This window comes from Hevea brasiliensis, chromosome 1, assembly GCF_030052815.1.
Source record: "Hevea brasiliensis isolate MT/VB/25A 57/8 chromosome 1, ASM3005281v1, whole genome shotgun sequence".
Lineage (NCBI taxonomy): Eukaryota > Viridiplantae > Streptophyta > Magnoliopsida > Malpighiales > Euphorbiaceae > Hevea > Hevea brasiliensis.
The window spans coordinates 113,388,586-113,406,783 of NC_079493.1; the positions used below are offsets into that span (position 1 = coordinate 113,388,586).

The window sequence follows — 18,198 nt, forward strand, 5'->3', positions numbered from 1 at the left end:
GACATGAAATAGGGACGCATACAAAATAAAAAAAAATACATTATAAAAGTAGTCCCTTTATTGTGATAGCACTTGAGATTCATTGTGAATTTCTTTCCTCTTGATAAAAAATTCTATTATAAAAAAAAATGGATGCACTTTGAGTTTCATGATTAATATTATTCTCATATTTTGTTTACCTTATTCCCTTTCTTTGTTAACCACAATTTTACCCTATTGAACCCCATTACAACCCTTAAAAAGATCTAATGATTCTTTGAAAAATGCTTGTTACATTAGTGGAGTTAGATCTTTTATGCTTGCATATGGGTTTGGCAATATAATCTTCCATACATTACTCACCATCTATTTGAGACACATTGGCTATCTATTTCATTTAGGTTTGTTTTGGCATAATTGACTCTTGTAGCTGGTTGGTATTTGTTGCTTGGGTTGATTGGTTAATTCTTAGCTATTTTGTAATTGTTGAGAGTGATTGCTTCATTCTTTGTGCTTCGCTGGTGGGAACTTGGAATGTTGGTGGCTAGGGGTAAGTTGGTGGTTTGGATTAGTGATTTTTGCGTTTTCAAAGACTGATTCTATTCCCTTCCAAATGAGTTTTAATGAAATTTTGCTTGAGGACAAGCAAGAGTTTGAGTATGAGGGAATTTGATGCATGCATTTTAGATCATCATTTAGGTGTAATTTTTGCACATAATTTACCCTTGTTCATAGCTATTATTATAGATATTAGCATATATTTAATCAATTTTATAATTTTCACACTTCTTAGTTTAATTTTTGGAATTTATTTATTTTATAGGTTAAATTTGGAGAAATTTGGTGTATTTTGATCAGAGTAGCCATTTGGAGGAGATTAGAGTTGAACTGCAAAAATTTTTGAAGTTGAGTAAAAAATGGCCGAGAGCGTCACAACCTGAAGCACAATCGATTTAGCCTATGTCGCAGGTTGTGTCGATCGTCAGATATTCAGGCCGAAGGTTACACAACCTGCGACACAACCCGCGACACAACCGACTCAGCTTATGTCGTTTTTACTGGAAATGGCTGATGTGGCATTTTCGTTACTCTGATTTTATACCTCACTTTCTCTGGAATCTTCCACCTTTTTACCCATTCTAGGGCAGACCCCTAACCCATATAAAGTCTCCTTTATCATTTTCTTTCCATAAGGAGGAAGGGAGGCATTTTTGGCAAGAAAGAAGGAGAGAAAGAGAGGAAGACGGGATCCATTTTTCCAGCAGCTGCAGAGGCATTTTCTGCACTCTCCAGCAGCAGATTCTGCAGCATTCTTTTGGGTTTTTCTATTCCTTAACTTAGATTTCCATTATTTCTTCATTTCTACACTTGGGTTTGTCTTTAAACTATGATTTGTGAGTAGTTATTTGAGATTCTAGAGATGGGTTTGTAAATATTGTTTTGTATTGTGGTTTTGAACTGATTTAGTCATTTAAATGAGGTTTGTTACATTTTGATTTATTGCTTGTGAGCTTGTTGCCTTGCTTGATGAATGGGCCCTCATTAAGTTAAGCTTTAATCCTTAATAGATGGACTGAAAAGTGAATATTAGGGATAGATAATCTCGCAATAAACTTTGTTTTCTTAGTGTTAGAGATAAGCTAAGAGGATTAAGGGGAACTTTCCAAAATCAATTAGAGCTTTAATTGGGTTTTTGTTAGGTTTGAAATACCGTGAAAACAGAGTTTGATTTAATGAAAACCAACTTTGAAATGCTTGAAAAAGGTTTCAAAAATTTAAGAATTGATTTCCCTCAAAATTGCAATTCTCATGTGTTTGGCTAAATTATGGATAAACCACATGCAAACAATATTGAAAATCCAATCTCTAGAATCACTTTAATTTTTATTGAATTTAGATTTAATTCCTCCAAATTTCATAAATAGAAATTTCAAATTAAATTTTGGTAATCTAGTTTAATTAATTTTAGCTAATTGTTTGATTTAGCTTAAATTCTTCAAATACCAATTTTAATTTCAAATTTCATTTTACATCTTTAAAATTTGTCATTCTAATTAGCTTATACTTTTATTTCCAATTTAAGCTCAATTCCCTGTGGGATCGATATCATTTTTTTTAAAACTATACTACTGTGACCCGTGCACTTGCGGACATCACACATACCAGATTAACATTTCTTACTTCCACTAGTTCTGGAAGTGTCCTCTCAACCACTTCCTTAAAATCTCCTTTGGCTTTTAACGCAATCACATCTTCTAATTTTTTGAGGACCCTTCCCACGAACATGTAATTGGAAATATCTCTAGCTAGCAATTTCTGAACTTGTTGTGGACCATCACTTTCGAGCTCCTCTGCTTCGGTTATCATCGCTTCCGCCACCGAAAGCCACAATAGAACTTGTTGCAGTGCCTTCTTTTGTTGTCCTTCCTCTAAGTCAACCTTTCGCTTCACATCCTCCTTTGAAGCCCATAATTCTCATCTTGCAGAAAATTAAAATGTGTGGAAGACAAATAATTTTGCTCATAGAGAGAGAAACTAGCTTTCAAAGCTTAAATTTTATTTTTTAACATATTTTTTTAAATTTTATAAATTATTTTGAACATCATTAATTCTTGAGTTTCCCTCAAGTAACTTATATATTAATTTTTATGAAATTTTTAAAATTGATTAGCATCATAATTGAGAATTCACAAGTAGCAAAATCACTCCGTTTAGCCGTAACACATCCACCAACACAGCATCCAAAGCTAAATGTAGTATTAAAAATGGATAATTAATATATAAAATTAATTAAAAATTGACTAAATTTTAAAAATATCAAAGAACAATGTAATTTGGCATGTGATGTCTTGCATGATAGAAATAGTTAGTGATAAAAAAGTTGTCCCATATTGAAAAAGTTATGTCTATACATTAAAAGATATCAAAACGAACTGTTTATTATCAACAGTTATTTCTGCTCTAAAAGGTATAAGTGAATAGATATAATTGTTTTAAAAGTTACAAAGTGAACAGATCTAATTATTCTAATAAATGCAAAGTGAACTGTTGTATTTGTTCGAAGAGGTGCAAATGCTTTATAAATAATAGTTTGAACAAAAATCTATGAATTCTTTCTCTTTTATCTCTTCTCTTCATTTCTACTTACAATCAACATTGTTATTTTTTAATTCGTTCTTGAGATAATTCTAAAATCGTTGTCTAAAATTCTGTTTTGGTTTTATTATCCTAGAGGGATTTGCTCAAAATATCTGATAGCAACACAGTGGGAGGCATAATTCCCTTAAAGAGTGCAACTACATGATCGAAGCTTATTGTTATTGTTATTATTTTTTTTCTAACAATCTTAAGGGAATTATTCAATAATGGAGGCTTCTGGTACTGATGTTTTTGATTCTGTTTTCAACAAGATTGTCATTCCTGATGTCTTCAAACTAGAGCATTTTGATAGAAACAATTTCACTCGCTGAAAGGACAAATTATTATTTTGACTTGCCGAATTGGGTATTGCATATTTGCTGAGCGATAATTTTCCCAAAATTCCTAAACCATCTAATAATGAGACTGCAACAATCACAGCACCTCGCAAGATATGTGAAGGAGATGAAGTTTGCTACATAGGATTTATTCTGAATTCTCTTTTTGACAGATTATATGATTTATTTCGGTTTATCAAAATTTCGCAAGAAATTTGGCAAGCCTTAGAGTGTAAGTATACTTATGAAAAACAAGGTATTGACAGATTTCTAAGTATGATTTTTTTTTTTTTAGTTTCAAATGTTAGAAAATAAACCTGTTATGAATTAAGTAGATGAATTGCCTATTTTAGTATTTAGACTCAAAGATTTGACAATAAAAGTGTCTGAACAACTTCAAGTGACTGCTGTGAATGCAAAATTACTCACTTGGAATGATTATAGAAAGTTATGAGAGAAGTGGATGCTATTTTAGGTATCAAAATTAAAAAACATAGTGGAGGTTTTGCTTTGAGTCGATTTTATTATATTGATAAGATTCTTTCCAAGTATAATTATTTGGGTATTAAATAAGCTAATACTCCATTTAATGTTTCCAACAAATTAGTTGAAAATTCAGGAAGATCTGCAAGTCAATTAGACTATGCTAGTGCAATTGTTAGCTTGATGTATGTTATGTATTGTGCTAGGCCAGATATTGCTTTTGCTATTTGTAAACAGTTAAGATATACTCATAATCCTATCACTGATCATTAGAGAGCTGTTGAAAAAGTTCTTGGTTATCTTAAAAGGGCAAAGTCTTTTGCCTTGTTTTACAATAAGTTTCCTTCAATGCTTGAGGGTTATAGTAACGCCAGTTGGATACTAGTGTTAATGATAATAAGCCTACATCCGATTGGATATTCACTTTATTGGATGAGCTATCTCATGGGCTCATAAGAAACAGATATGTATTACTCATTCCATAATGAAATCTGAGTTTAATGCATTAACAATAGTAAGTAAATAAGCAGAATGACTGAATAATTTATTGCTAGGTACAAAGTTGTGGCCATAACCGATGTCATCAATCTCTTTGCACTGTGATAGTGAAGCTACTATGTTTAGAACATTTAGCAAGATTTATAATGGCAAGTCTAGACATATTGCTTTAAGACATGATTATGTTAGACAACTAATTTCTGATGTTATCATCACTATTGTTTATATTAGATCAAAGAACAATCTTACTAACCATTAATCAAAGGGCTCCCAAGGGATATGATTAGTAGCACTACATGTGCGATAGGTCTAAAATTTTTCTGACTTGTCATTAGTAATGAAAACCTTACCTTTCTTGTTGCTCAGCAATTTTAAATATTAAAAGATAATAACAAGTTATAATGCACTGTAATAGTGAAGCTACTATGTTTAGAACATTTAGCAAGATTTATAATGGCAAGTCTAGACATATTGCTTTAAGACATTATTATGTTAGACATCTAATTTCTGATGTTATCATCACTATTGTTTATATTAGATCAAAGAACAATCTTGCTAACCATTAATCAAAGGGCTCCCAAGGGATATGATTAGTAGCACTACATGTGCGATAGGTCTAAAATTTTTCTGACTTGTCATTAGTAATGAAAACCTTACCTTTCTTGTTGCTCAACAATTTTAAATATGAAAAGATAATAACAAGTTATAATTTGTGACAACTTGCAAGTGCTAGAAATTAAGCATGCTTAAGAAAAAAGATGGTGAGTGTTTATTACTCTTAATGAAGATACTGGGTTTGGTTTAACATTGCACTTGTTGAAAGTTGAAAAAACTTAGAATATCAACTGCTACAATATCGGCGTGTATGCAAGGAGCTATGTGATTCCTACCTCCGTTCTTTTTAAAAGCATAATACCACTATACATACTATTGGCAAGGTGGAGCCAGCAAATTGAATTAGCAGGGTTAAAAAAATATTTTATTTAATTTAAAAAATATATTATTTATAATAATAAATTATCTACTAAGAAAAAGAAAATATAAAAAATAATTTCATAATTCTCGCCACAATCTCAAATTACAATTATCTTTGAAGAGTTTTTAGTTTCTAAAAGCGTTGCCTGATCACTTCATAATTAACATTATCAAAAATATCTTTCAATATACGTAATCAAATAATCTTTTAATAACTCATCTCTTACTTGATTACGCAATTGAGTTTTTACATTCTTTATGGCAGAAAATGCTCTTTAACACTTATAGTTGCAATGGGTAATATCATCACCAATTTCACAAAGTTAATAAACTAATAGGTACACTAGATTTTTCATATATAAAATGTTAATTATCAAAATAATAAGTATAATAATTATTAATTTAAATGTTAATTATTATATAATAAGTATGATAATTGTTAAAACAATAAGTCTAAATTTATTAAATATGATAATATTTTAATATTTTAAAAATTATTTTAGTGAGACCCACTCAATATGAAGTAGATTGACCCTTGACTATTGGTAACCTTTGCCAGAAATCATATTATCGGTATTCCCCTGGTTTGGGAAATATTTCCTAGACTATGAATAATTACATTTTTATTTGACAACGTTTTGGCAAAAGGCTCTAGGATGCTCTTGGGTTTCTGCGTTTAATCTTGAGCATGCTCTTGGGTGCATTTAGTTAAGACTATTTGTATTAAATCTTCATTTTTAATGGGTCTCATGCCTTATTTAATCAACGAATCATATATGTATCTACCAATTTAAAAAAAAATTGTGAGAAACAAATTATAAGACAAGAAGTAAAAAGCAATGCATCAAACCCCATATACAAAAGAATCCAAAGAAAGTGCAAAATCACATGCCGTAACACACCACTGAAGACCTGGACCAACAATTTCTCCTAGCGTAGAAATTTTTTTCTTTAAATATTTCTAAACATAATAGTTTTTTTAATTCTTAACCAAATTATACTTAAAAGATGAAATGGGTATGGAAATCTTATTTATTTGTTTTTTTTTTTTAAATAAAAAAGTAGATCACCTTAGCCAAAAGTATTTATATAAGTGCTTCAGCAATGGGAATAACAAGTAATGGGAACTGGTCTTCTAATTTTCCAATTGTAGTGCTAGTGTTTTATCAAGTTCATTCAAGCCTATTTCTAGCACTCGAATTTATTTAATTGATTTTTCTTTCCTTGAAAATCTATTATAGCCTATATTGAAAGTCAATATTGCTGGGTAGACTTACATAAAAGGATGATCAATTTCATTCCATGATAATATAATTAATTACCATAAATCGCAAAGATAGAGAACTTATTACATTCTATTCGAAAGTATTACATGAACCAGTTTCAAAAGAAAAGAAAACTTATTTGCCATTTTCAACGACCACACAAACAGCTATAAAATATGATATTTTGTGTTGTGTTCATGGGTTGCTTAATTCATATAGATGCATCTTTATTTGTAAGCGACGTCTTGGCTCTTAAAATTCTCATCTTTGTTGATTTCTTCTTCATTTATAACATCATTTAATTGTCATTCATGCGTTGATGCTTTCGAGATTCTTGATATCCCTTCATTTCATTATTTAGGTGACTGAAATTCATGTAGCTACTTATTTAAAAGATGAACTTAACTAGGGGCAAATTATTAGGTGCACTTGGTGTATGTGGACCTTTACTAATAAAATAATGAGTCTCATCTTTCTATTTTTATTGTGTAATTGTTTTTATGTGAGTATAAGGTGTATTAGTTTTTAGTACATTGGGTACACTCTATAATTTGCCCTTGACTAAGATGTACAAAAATTTGTGTACAAAAATGTATGAATAGATGTAATTCAGTAAATTCCAAATACTTTTTGGATGTGCAATGCCTATTTAGCCTTTGATAAAATTTTCAGATTTAAATTTCAAATTTTGCAATTTCTCTTTCTTTTATTATTGGTTATCCAATTAAATACCATCAACAACTCTTTAACCAATCATTTTTCATCAATTATTCAACCAATTAAAGATATCCTACCATTCCTTTAACCTATCAGAGTCCACCATTACTCTAACCAATAATGACTCATAAGTAAGAGACTCTATAACCCATCTCAAGTATCTTCTTCATGTATCCATTTCTGTTTTTTTTTTTTTTTTTTGAATCAAATTTATAATTTCCATTTCATACACCCTTCAAACTTTACAACAATGAGAGGTGATCCGATTTTCACAAGATGGAAGAAAAAAAAAAAAGAAAAGTTGTCTCTAAAATTGAATTGAATAAACTGAAAAATTCAAAAATCAAAATTGAACTGAGCCAAATTTCTACAAAAATAGAACCGAATTTTCAAATTAAATTGGTTTAGTTGATTATTTCGATTTGAAACAAATATTGCTCACTATTGTTTAATTGATTAATTAATTATAATGTAATTGATTATAGTTACTTGATTTATAATCCAGTTTACTATTATCTACTTGATTAATTGATAAAATACTCAATAGTACTTGATTATAATTTAATTGATTATGATTACTTGATTTATGATCTAATTGACTATGATCTAACTGACTAATTGATAAAATATTCGATAGTACTTTATGATATAATTAACTATATTTATTTAATTTATGATCTAATTTGCTAATTGATAAAATACTCAACAATACTTAATTAATTGATTTACTCTAATCAATAAGTGTACCATCCCTTTAACCTATTAATCTAACCAATAATGACCCATCTTAACCTTTAACTCCATAACCCTTCACAAGCAAATAATTTGGTTTAATTGGTTATTTCAGTATGAATCGAATAATACTCACTCCTATCTAATAGATTAGCTAATAAAATTAATTATAATGTAATTGATTATATTTACTTGATTTATGATCTAATTGATTATGATATATTTAATTAATTGATAAAATACACTATAGTACTTAATTATAATATAATTGATCATAATTACTTGATTATAATCCACTTGATTAATTGAAAAAAATACCCAATTGTACTTGATTATGATGTAATTGATTATAGCTACTTGATTTATTATTTACTTGATTAATTGATAAAATACCCTATGACACTTGATTATAGTCTAATTGATAATAATTACTTGATTTATGATCTAATTGATTATGATGTACTTGATTAATTTATAAAATACTATATTATACTTGATTATGATTTAATTAATTATAGTTTCTTGATTTATTATCTAATTGATTATGATTTACTTGATTAATTGATAAAATACCTGATTGTAGTTGTTTATGATGTAATTAATTATAATTATTTGATTTATAATCTACTTGATTAATTTATAAAATACCCTATTTTACTTGATTTTGATCTAATTGATTATAATTACTTGATTTATATCTAATTGATTATGATCTACTTGATTAATTTATAAGATACCCTATTGTACTTGATTATGATCTAATTGATCATCATTACTTGATTATGATCTAATTGATTATGATCAACTTGATTAATTTATAAAATACCCTATTGTACTTGATTATGATTTAATTAATCATAGTTGATTTATGACCTAATTGATAATGATCTACTTGATTAATTGATAAAATATCCTATTATACTTGATTATGATCTAATTGATCATAGTTACATGATTTATAATATAAATTTATTATAATCTACTTGATTATTTGATAAAATACCATATTGTACTTGATTATGATTTAATTGATCATAGTTACTTGATTTATGACTTAATTGATTATAATCTACTTGATTAATTAATAAAATACTCGATAGTATTTGATTATGATGTAATTGGTCATAATTACTTGATTTATGATCTAATTGATAATGATATACTTAATTAATTGATAAAATACCTTATTGTACTTAATCATAATCTAATTAATCATAGTTACTTAATTTATTATCAATTTGATTATGATCTACTTGATTAATTATGACTTTATTTAATTGATCAATTACTTGATAGTACTTGATTAATATATAATTGATCATAGTTACTTGATTTAAGATCTAATTGTTAATAGTTATTTGATTAATTAATCTAATTGTTAATTGTTACTTGATTAGTTGTGTAACAGTCGGGCTCCAACCACTAGAGGAATTATCCGCTTTGGCCATAAGTCTCATGGTTTTGTCCCATAGGTGGAATGGAGAACTTCTCAGGAGGTCACCCATCCTAGGATTTTTCTCAAGCGAGTATGCTTAACCCCGGAGTTCTTCCAACTCTCCAGGTTATTCCACCAAAAGGCGCCTCTAGTAATTAGTTCCCCCATTTTATATATCATTACTTTTTGAACCCAAGACCATCTCCGTGCTTTGCCGATGTGGGATTTGCCTAAGGGACCTTTCTCCCCCCCTTTTGGGACTCAGCGTACTCGATGAGATTTGCCCCACCATCGCCCAAAAGGACAAGCGAGCGGTTTTGATACCAATTATAACGGTCCAGCTCCAACCATTAGAGGAATTGTCTGCTTTGGCCATAAGCCTTATGGCTTTGTCCCATAGGTGGAATGGAGAACTTTCCAGGAGGTTACCCATCCTAGGATTTCTCTCAAGCGAGCACGCTTAACACTGGAGTTCTTCCAACTCTCCAGGCCATTCAAAGGTCCCTTAGGCAAATCTTACATCGGCAAAGCACGGAGATGGTATTGGGTTCAAAAAGTAATAATATATAAAATGGGAAAACTAATCACTAGAGGCGCCTTTTGGTGGAATGGCCTGGAGAGTTGGAAGAACTTTAGGGTTAAGCGTGCTCGCTTGAGAGAAATCCTAGGATGGGTGACCTCCTGGGAAGTTCTCCATTCCACCTATGGGACAAAACCATAAGGCTTATGGCAAAAGCAGACAATTCCTCTAGTGATTGGAGCCCAACCGTTACAAGTTGATCTAATTAATTAGTTCACCAGTTACTGACTGGTTCGGATAAGTCAACTCTAGTTTGCTAAATAAAGGGTTTGAAGCTTGAATCGCTGGTCAAACTGAACAAATCATTGGTCTGATTCTAGCTTAAATTGAATCAACAGTTGGTCCAGTTTGGTCCAGTTCTAATAACACAATATGAAATCAAGTGTAATTGATTGAATTTTTAGTGTGGTTAGACTTGATTGGTGTAATTTTTGGTTTGCTATGATTGGTTGAAAGATTGATAGGTACTACTGATTGGTTAAAGATTTGGTAAAATATGATTGGTCAAAAAAAAAGAAGACTATGATTGATTGAGAGATTGGTGAGAGTTGATTGGTCAAAAAAAGGAAAGTTATAATTTGTTGTATCTTGGAGGGAAAGCAAACTAATTTAGAGCCAAAATGGTATAAGGGTAAAGTAAGCATTTCAGGTTCTTTGTATATTTTTTGTAAACATTTTTTTGTACACTAAAGGTTTTCCTTAGAAGAGTAATCTCATATTGTTTGGAGTTTTGACTGGTTGTGTATATAGATATAGAAAGAGAAAGCTCTAAGCACCAATAACCACAACCGAAAAGCAGGCCACTCTCAATTGATCATGCACAGGGCACTGCCTCAAATTAGTGGGAGGTTGAGGGAGATTAAACACACCCTGATCCAGAGAAGAAGCCTAATGGGCAAGCCAATTCGCACAATTGTTTGCTTCCCGGTAAATGTGTCGAAATATTTTCATAGTATAACGGAGCCAGTTGAGGTTTCTGACAATTAACAATTTGGCAAAGATTATCTTTTTACATGACTCGAAATTTATTTAACATGTATTTGACAGATTGCTTCTCAAAGTACAAGCTCAATAAACTGAGCAAGTAGAAAATACCAAATAGGCAAATACATATTAGAGACAATAACGTCAAATAACTATTTCTAAAATTCAAATACACATTCAGCCAATTAAATTAAAAAAAAAACTAAAAAGAAAAATTTTTAAAATAGGAATAAGCTGTGGTAACTTGGTAAATCAAAAGATAAACAAATAAAATCTGGATTATACATTTCTTTCATGCCATTTATTCCTTACAACATCTTGACATCAATTAAGGAAAATATATTAGAGGAGGAGAAAAAAGAGACTAAATCAGATCAGCTGACAAGAAGCATACTATCAAATTTCTTAGCACTATCAAATGCTCATCGTCCGAAATATGAAGCATGCGGCGTAGATTTGTCAAATTTCTTACCTTTACCGAATTGTGTAATGTGTGAAATGGGGTAGAAAGGCAGCTTTAGTAGCATCATCCTCCCATTTAAGATGTTCCCACCATTGTGCCTCTGCTTCAATGACAAATTTGCATCCCTTTGCATTATCAGAATTTAATGGAAGCTTCTTGAGCATAGGGCATTTATACACTTTCATTTTTCTCAGGAATGGGAAGGGCAGTGCATTCCAACACATACTCTTCAATTTCGGTAATTTACGCAATTCAAGAAATTCAAGTTTCGTGAATGGAGTTGAATTTCTGCTCCTAATTAGCAGTTCAATAATTTTTCTGGTACTGAATATTTCTTCCATATTGTGGTTAGATATGACTCTCAAATTTTCCAGATTTGGGGCTAGAATAAGCCATGTCAACTCCCGCAATCTGTCGCATTTATAAACAAGTACTTGCCGAAGGCTGTCAAAGCATTTCCTAGTTGAGATCATAGAGGGCACTTGTGATGTTCCTTGCACAGCAAAATCAACATGCAACTCTTCCAAATTAGGATTGGCTAGGATTTCCAGGACGCCCAGATGCCTCATATTTGCTAAAGATGAAATGTTGATCGACTTTGGCGAATCAAAGCACATTAGGAGTAGAGCTTTAGTGCAGTTCTGTAATCTGTGGGCGTTGAGAAAGCTCTGGAGAATGGACGCATAGTTGATTGTGAAGCTTAATTCATTCAGATTTTCCAAACACCTGAGCTCCTCTATTTGCAAATTACCATCAGACAATATATTATCTCCCGCCTTTTCATACAAATGACTCCCACATCTCAGCATTCTCAGAACTTGCAGTGATGACAAATTAGATATCACCTGCCCTGGAATCATTTTCAGGTGACCATTGCTCTCCAAGTTCAAGTATTTTAGTTTTTTCAGCCCCTTTAGCTCAAATGATAATCGCCTTAACCATGTATTAGATAGATTAAGATATTGCAATGAAATCAATCTGGAAATTCCTAGAGGCAATTCTTCTATACGAGTCTCCGACAGATCTAGAACTGCTAATGCATCCATAAACTGGAAGAAGTCACCATTGATCATGCTCAAATCATGATTATGACAAAGAAATAAAGTCAAAAGACGAGGACAACTAGGACTTTCTGGTAGATCTTTAAAGGAATTCGCCATCAATGACATCCGGCTTGCCCCTACCCATTCATCAGCCTTTGGCGTTTTAATCAACTGAGCACCTGCTTGCACCAAAAAATGTTCTTTTTGCTCTGCACATTCGGATGCAATCCATAAAGCCATGTCACGAATCACATCATGAATCTTTACGTATTTGCCTTCATCTTCCAATAAACACGCACGTCCAAGAGTACCAATAATTTCGTACCCTTCATTACGAGCAGATGGAATTTCATCTTTCAGTAATCGAGTAGTAATACTGTTGAATCCCTCGGTGGGAGAAGTACTCCCTCCATTATGATCAAAATCATTCCAAAATACATCACAATTCCAATAATCTATCAAGTCATCCTTATCAATTTTATAGTCTTCTGGGAACAAGGTGCAATATAAGAAGCAAGATTGAATTCTCACATTAGGCAAACTATCATAACTGAACTTTAAAAGAGGAAACACCTCATCACCCATACCTTGTAATTCTGAGGCAGATTTTCTCAGCACTTCAAGACCATGACTCCATTCCTGGGGTGTCTTCTTGCAAGCCATGGCTCGAGCAATAGTAATGAGTGCAATTGGCAAACCATCGCACTCTCTGGCAACAGCTTGAGCAAGATGAGGTATATCTGGATGAATACCGAGGATGTCTTCTCCAACCTTGTCTCGAAATAGTTTCCAGGCTTCTTCCCACTCCAGAGTCTCCACTTTAATCTTCTTTTGAGCATCCATTAGGCTGCATACAGTCTCCGAACGAGTTGTGAATACTACCTTGGAGCTGTTTTGTCCATCTGGAAAAGGAACTCCTAGTCTTATCAGATTAACTCGCTCCCATACATCATCTAACAACAACACAAACTTCTTTTTGCGCAACACGTTGTAGATGTCTACAGCTTTCTCATCAATTCTTTTTGTATGCCATTTCTCGTCAAAAAAACCTATCTTTTCCCCAATTTCATCTTGAAACTTTTCAAGTCTCAAATCTTTTGACACAGTTACCCAGATAACAACATCAAAATCACGAGACGTATTGATAAACCTGTTGTTGATTTGGGTCAAGAGTGTAGTTTTGCCAACTCCTCCCATGCCGTATAGGCCAATGATTCCCACATGTTCTTGAATGAGGCAGCTCCATACCTTATCTAGCATATTTTCCAAGCCCACTGTTGGTTCACTTGGTCTTCCTCTTCCCTCAACCCTACAAGCTCGCCCAGCAATCCATTGCCACAAGCCACCAAGGTCCCCAGGCGAGATTGATATTGAGATAGAGAAAACGTTACCCATATATGCAAGAGATAGGAAAAACAATGGATGGTGTAGCAGATGAATGATTAATGGCAATTAAATTATGAATTCTGTATTGTATTAAAAGCAAAGAAACGAGTGAAATAAGGATGAAACGTTTTCAAGTTCTTTTGACTTCTGAGATTAGGTATGCTCCTTTTTTTAAAAGAAAAGTTAGGTACGTTCTTTCAGCATATCCTTCCTTGCACCTTCGTTTATTTACAAAATTCTTAACAATAATTCAAAATCAATTCAATTCTTCATAAAAAAATGGAAAAAAAATACCCATTAAAGAAAAGAATACAACTACGTAGAGAAATTGACTATTAAGCATAATAATTCCTACTTGTAAATATTCTTCATTCTGATCTATTTGGCCAAGTTTTTTCATTTAAAATTATGAATCCCAGATCAGGTGTACTGAGTTAGGTCTGTCAACCTGCGTTTAAAATGAATATATTTTATTAAGTTTTTCTTAAATTTTTTGGATAAAATATAGTTTATTTAAAACAAATTAAGTATAAACCATACATATTTGAGACTGTCTATTTCCACAATTCAATATACTTGGTCACAATTAAAATAAAAAATAGACTAAAACACTCTTAAAATTAGTTATTTATAAATAAAATTAAAGAAAATAACAATCTCTTTTAAAATAACTGCCATATTTACATTCATATCTTCTTCCATATTTATTAGTCAACTTTAAATTTTAAAAAATTTTAATTAAATTTAAAAATAAACGTTGCAGCGTATACAAAAAATTTACACTTTATTCTTAATAAATTAATAATTCTTGAAATAAATTAAACCTTATTTTATTTAAATTACCATTATCAACTATGGTTAAATAACTTATTAAAATATCTTAAAAAATAATTTACTAAAATATAAAATAATTATTCCATCAACACAACATGCTAGATGTGATATAATAATTTCTATTTGTAAATATTCTTCATTCTGATCTATTTGGCCAAGTTTTTTCATTTAAAATTATGAATCCCAGATCAGGCGTAGTGAGTTAGGTCTACCAACCTGGGTTTAAAATGAATATACTTTATTAATTTTTTCTTAAAATTTTTTGATAAAATATAGTTTATTTAAAAAAAAGTTAAATATAACCGTACATACACGAGAGTGTCTATTTTCATAATTCAATATATTTGATCGCAATTAAAATAAAAAATAGACTAAAACACTCTTAAAATTAATTATTTATAAATAAAATTAAAAAAAATAATAATTTCTTTTAAAATAACTGTCACATATATATTAATAATTAATTTTTATTTTTATCTCTTAAATTTAATTTGTATTACATAAATTTTTTAACTCTAATCGGGAATGTCATAAAGTCGTTTTGCCTGCATTCCATTAGGGACTCCAGTGAAAAGCTAACCTGTCAAGTCCAAGCTAACATTTTTATAATAAAAAATTGCCTTACTCCTCTACTTGGCATTGACGTTCTATCTTTCCTCATTCTCTCATACTTTTTAACTTACCAATTCTCCTGTTTACCTTTATTCTTATCTCTATCCCTGCACCACCCCACTTTTGTCCATCTCTCTTTTCGAAAATTTTCTAAAACACCCTTTACTGGCTCCCCAAAACTAGCCAAGTCACCTCCTTCCAAGTGCCTCCATAGGTCCTTCAAAAAAGATGAATCTGTTGTGGTAGGTGACATAGGATGCGTCAGTGAGCTTGGTGACATATACGTCAATGAAAGGAGGAAGTTGTGAAGCAAAAATTAAATCGTTGAAGATGTCATTGCCAATGATAAGATTGATCACGTCCAAATGGAGCGAGGCTAGTGCTTCATGCGTTGTCCAAACAGAGCAAGGTGAGTGCGTCCCCTGCTTTGTTCTCTCTCTCACTCACAACGAATTTTTCAAAATTGAAATGGCTGATTTGTGAATTTGGAAGTGAAATTTGGAGAAGAAAAAGGGGGAATTTTTACCATGTAATAAAAAAAATTATACAAAAAAAATGGATTTGAATTTAATTAAAAAATGAGAGAGGTGAATTATACTAAGGTGAAAAATGTGAGAACGATACACATTTTGAGAGTTCGAATGCTATTTATAATAGCATGTATCATTTAAATAAAATATAAATATTATTTTAATAAATAAAATTATAATAATTAATATTATATATTATAATATTTTTATTATAAATATTATTTTTTTATTTAAAATTAAATTAAAATTTAATGAAATAAAAAATTAAAATTAAAAAAATAAAATAATTAAAAAATTTAATGAAAAGTTGGACGTACTTATCTAACTTTTTTTTAAAATTTTAAATTATTTTATTTTATATTTTAAATAAAATATAAATATTATTTTAATAAAAAAATTATAATAATTAATATTATTTATTATATTATTTTTATTAAAATTTAATAATTAATTTATTATAACATTATTTATTAAAATAATATTTTTATTACAAAATTTAAAATAATTAAAATTTAAAATTTAAAGAAATAAAAAAATTAAAATAAAAAAAAACAATTAAAAAATTTAAAAAAAGTTGGTTTTAAATAAAAAAATAATTTTTTATAATAAAAATATTATAATATATAATTTTAATTATTATAATTTTATTTATTAAAATAATATTTATATTTTATTTAAAATATAAAATAAAATAATTAAAAAGTTTAAAGGAAAGCTGGACACTAATCAAGTCTACCTGCCAGATCTAGGGGGCAAAAATAAATAAATAAGTACTACTAGATGCAAGCATAAACTACTTAAATTAATTTCAAATGCCTTTAATTACTTTAATTTATGCTTTAAGCACAATCATGCGACAAAAAATGCATCGATATTAGAAAGTAATGCATTAGAATCATACTTGATGAAATTGCTTATATGTTTATGATGTGAGGTAGATTATGGATGATCCACTGACTTCTCCTATGTTTATGACTATGTTATATTATGTATGTTATGAATCCATAAGTAAATTCCATGGGTAGATCTTTATGATGTCTCATCAGGGGAGATCTCTAAGTTACCTCGGGTGCATCATACATGTCATGTTTAAGCGAAAGTCCTGAAGAGCCTCCATATGAGCTGGACACATTGGATTATAGGGAATTCACTGGTGACATAACTAGCATATTTGCATATGTTTGATGATTTATGCATTCATGTGTTTGGCAAACCATGTGTATGTAAATACTTTAAGGAGTCTATGCTTACTGAGCCTCCCAGCTTACACCCCCTCCCCCCCAACCAATCAGTTTTTGTAGGTAGCAGGAGCACAATAATATAAGAGTGGTTATGGCATGTTAGAAGAAAAGAGGTTGTAATAGTGTTAGTAATCGGCATGTTATGTATAATGTATTAATAGTGTGGAAGTATGTATTTATGTGATGTTATAGGGTTATGTAAGTATATGTATTTGATGTTTTTTGTTTGTGGTTTGGGCATGTATGTTTTATGTATGATGACATCATGAAAAATGTGTTTGCCAGTAAGTTATTTAGATGCATGTGTAGTGAGATGCCTATGGAAGAGCATGATAAAATCTAAATGCATAATTATATAATGAAGATAAAGGTTTTATCCTATTAGTCACACTAAATTGAGAAATTTAATAAAAGTCTGCTAGGGTAATCAATGACCCTCTTGAGTATTTCCATACCAAGGGTAGACTGAATGTTCATAAAGAAGTAAAGATAGTGTGATTAATAGAATATAGTTAAAGTTAAAAAAATGTTTTATCTAAGTAAAAGATGTCCGTTTAAGGGGATATTCCCATAGTTTATGTATGAAGATGATGAATAGCCATAACAGAAAAAAAAAAAAAAAAAAAAAAAAGTAAAGGTTTATAGTTTGCTCTTCCTAGGGAAACAATTCAAATGACGTTTTGTGGTTTATAACAGTCATGTGAAGGTTATGTAAAGACTTGGTTTTGTACAAATAAAGTTTAGTACAATAATAATGATAATGAAAGATAAAAACAGATAAAGAAATTTCCATATAATGCACTTAAAGTTTTAAGTTTTTTCTTATGACTCTGAGTCTGAAGGAAGAAAGAACTTCCCTTAGATTTTGAGGAAAGCTCCGGAGTAGTTATGTGGGCCCTTAGAAGATCAAAGTCTATAGTCATAGGCTTGCTACAAGTTTTGATAGCCTTAAACTGATCTATTCC

General features: G+C 30.4%; 1 protein-coding gene across 1 annotated transcript; it reads right to left on the minus strand.

Annotated features, from left to right (window-relative positions):
- Positions 1–11,598: 11,598 nt before the first annotated feature.
- LOC131183328 (probable disease resistance protein At5g63020) lies at positions 11,599–14,025 on the minus strand. Its single transcript, XM_058154088.1, has one exon. It carries the CDS (start codon positions 14,023–14,025, stop codon positions 11,599–11,601), a length of 2,427 nt encoding a protein of 808 aa, XP_058010071.1.
- Between the last annotated feature and the right edge of the window lie 4,173 nt (positions 14,026–18,198).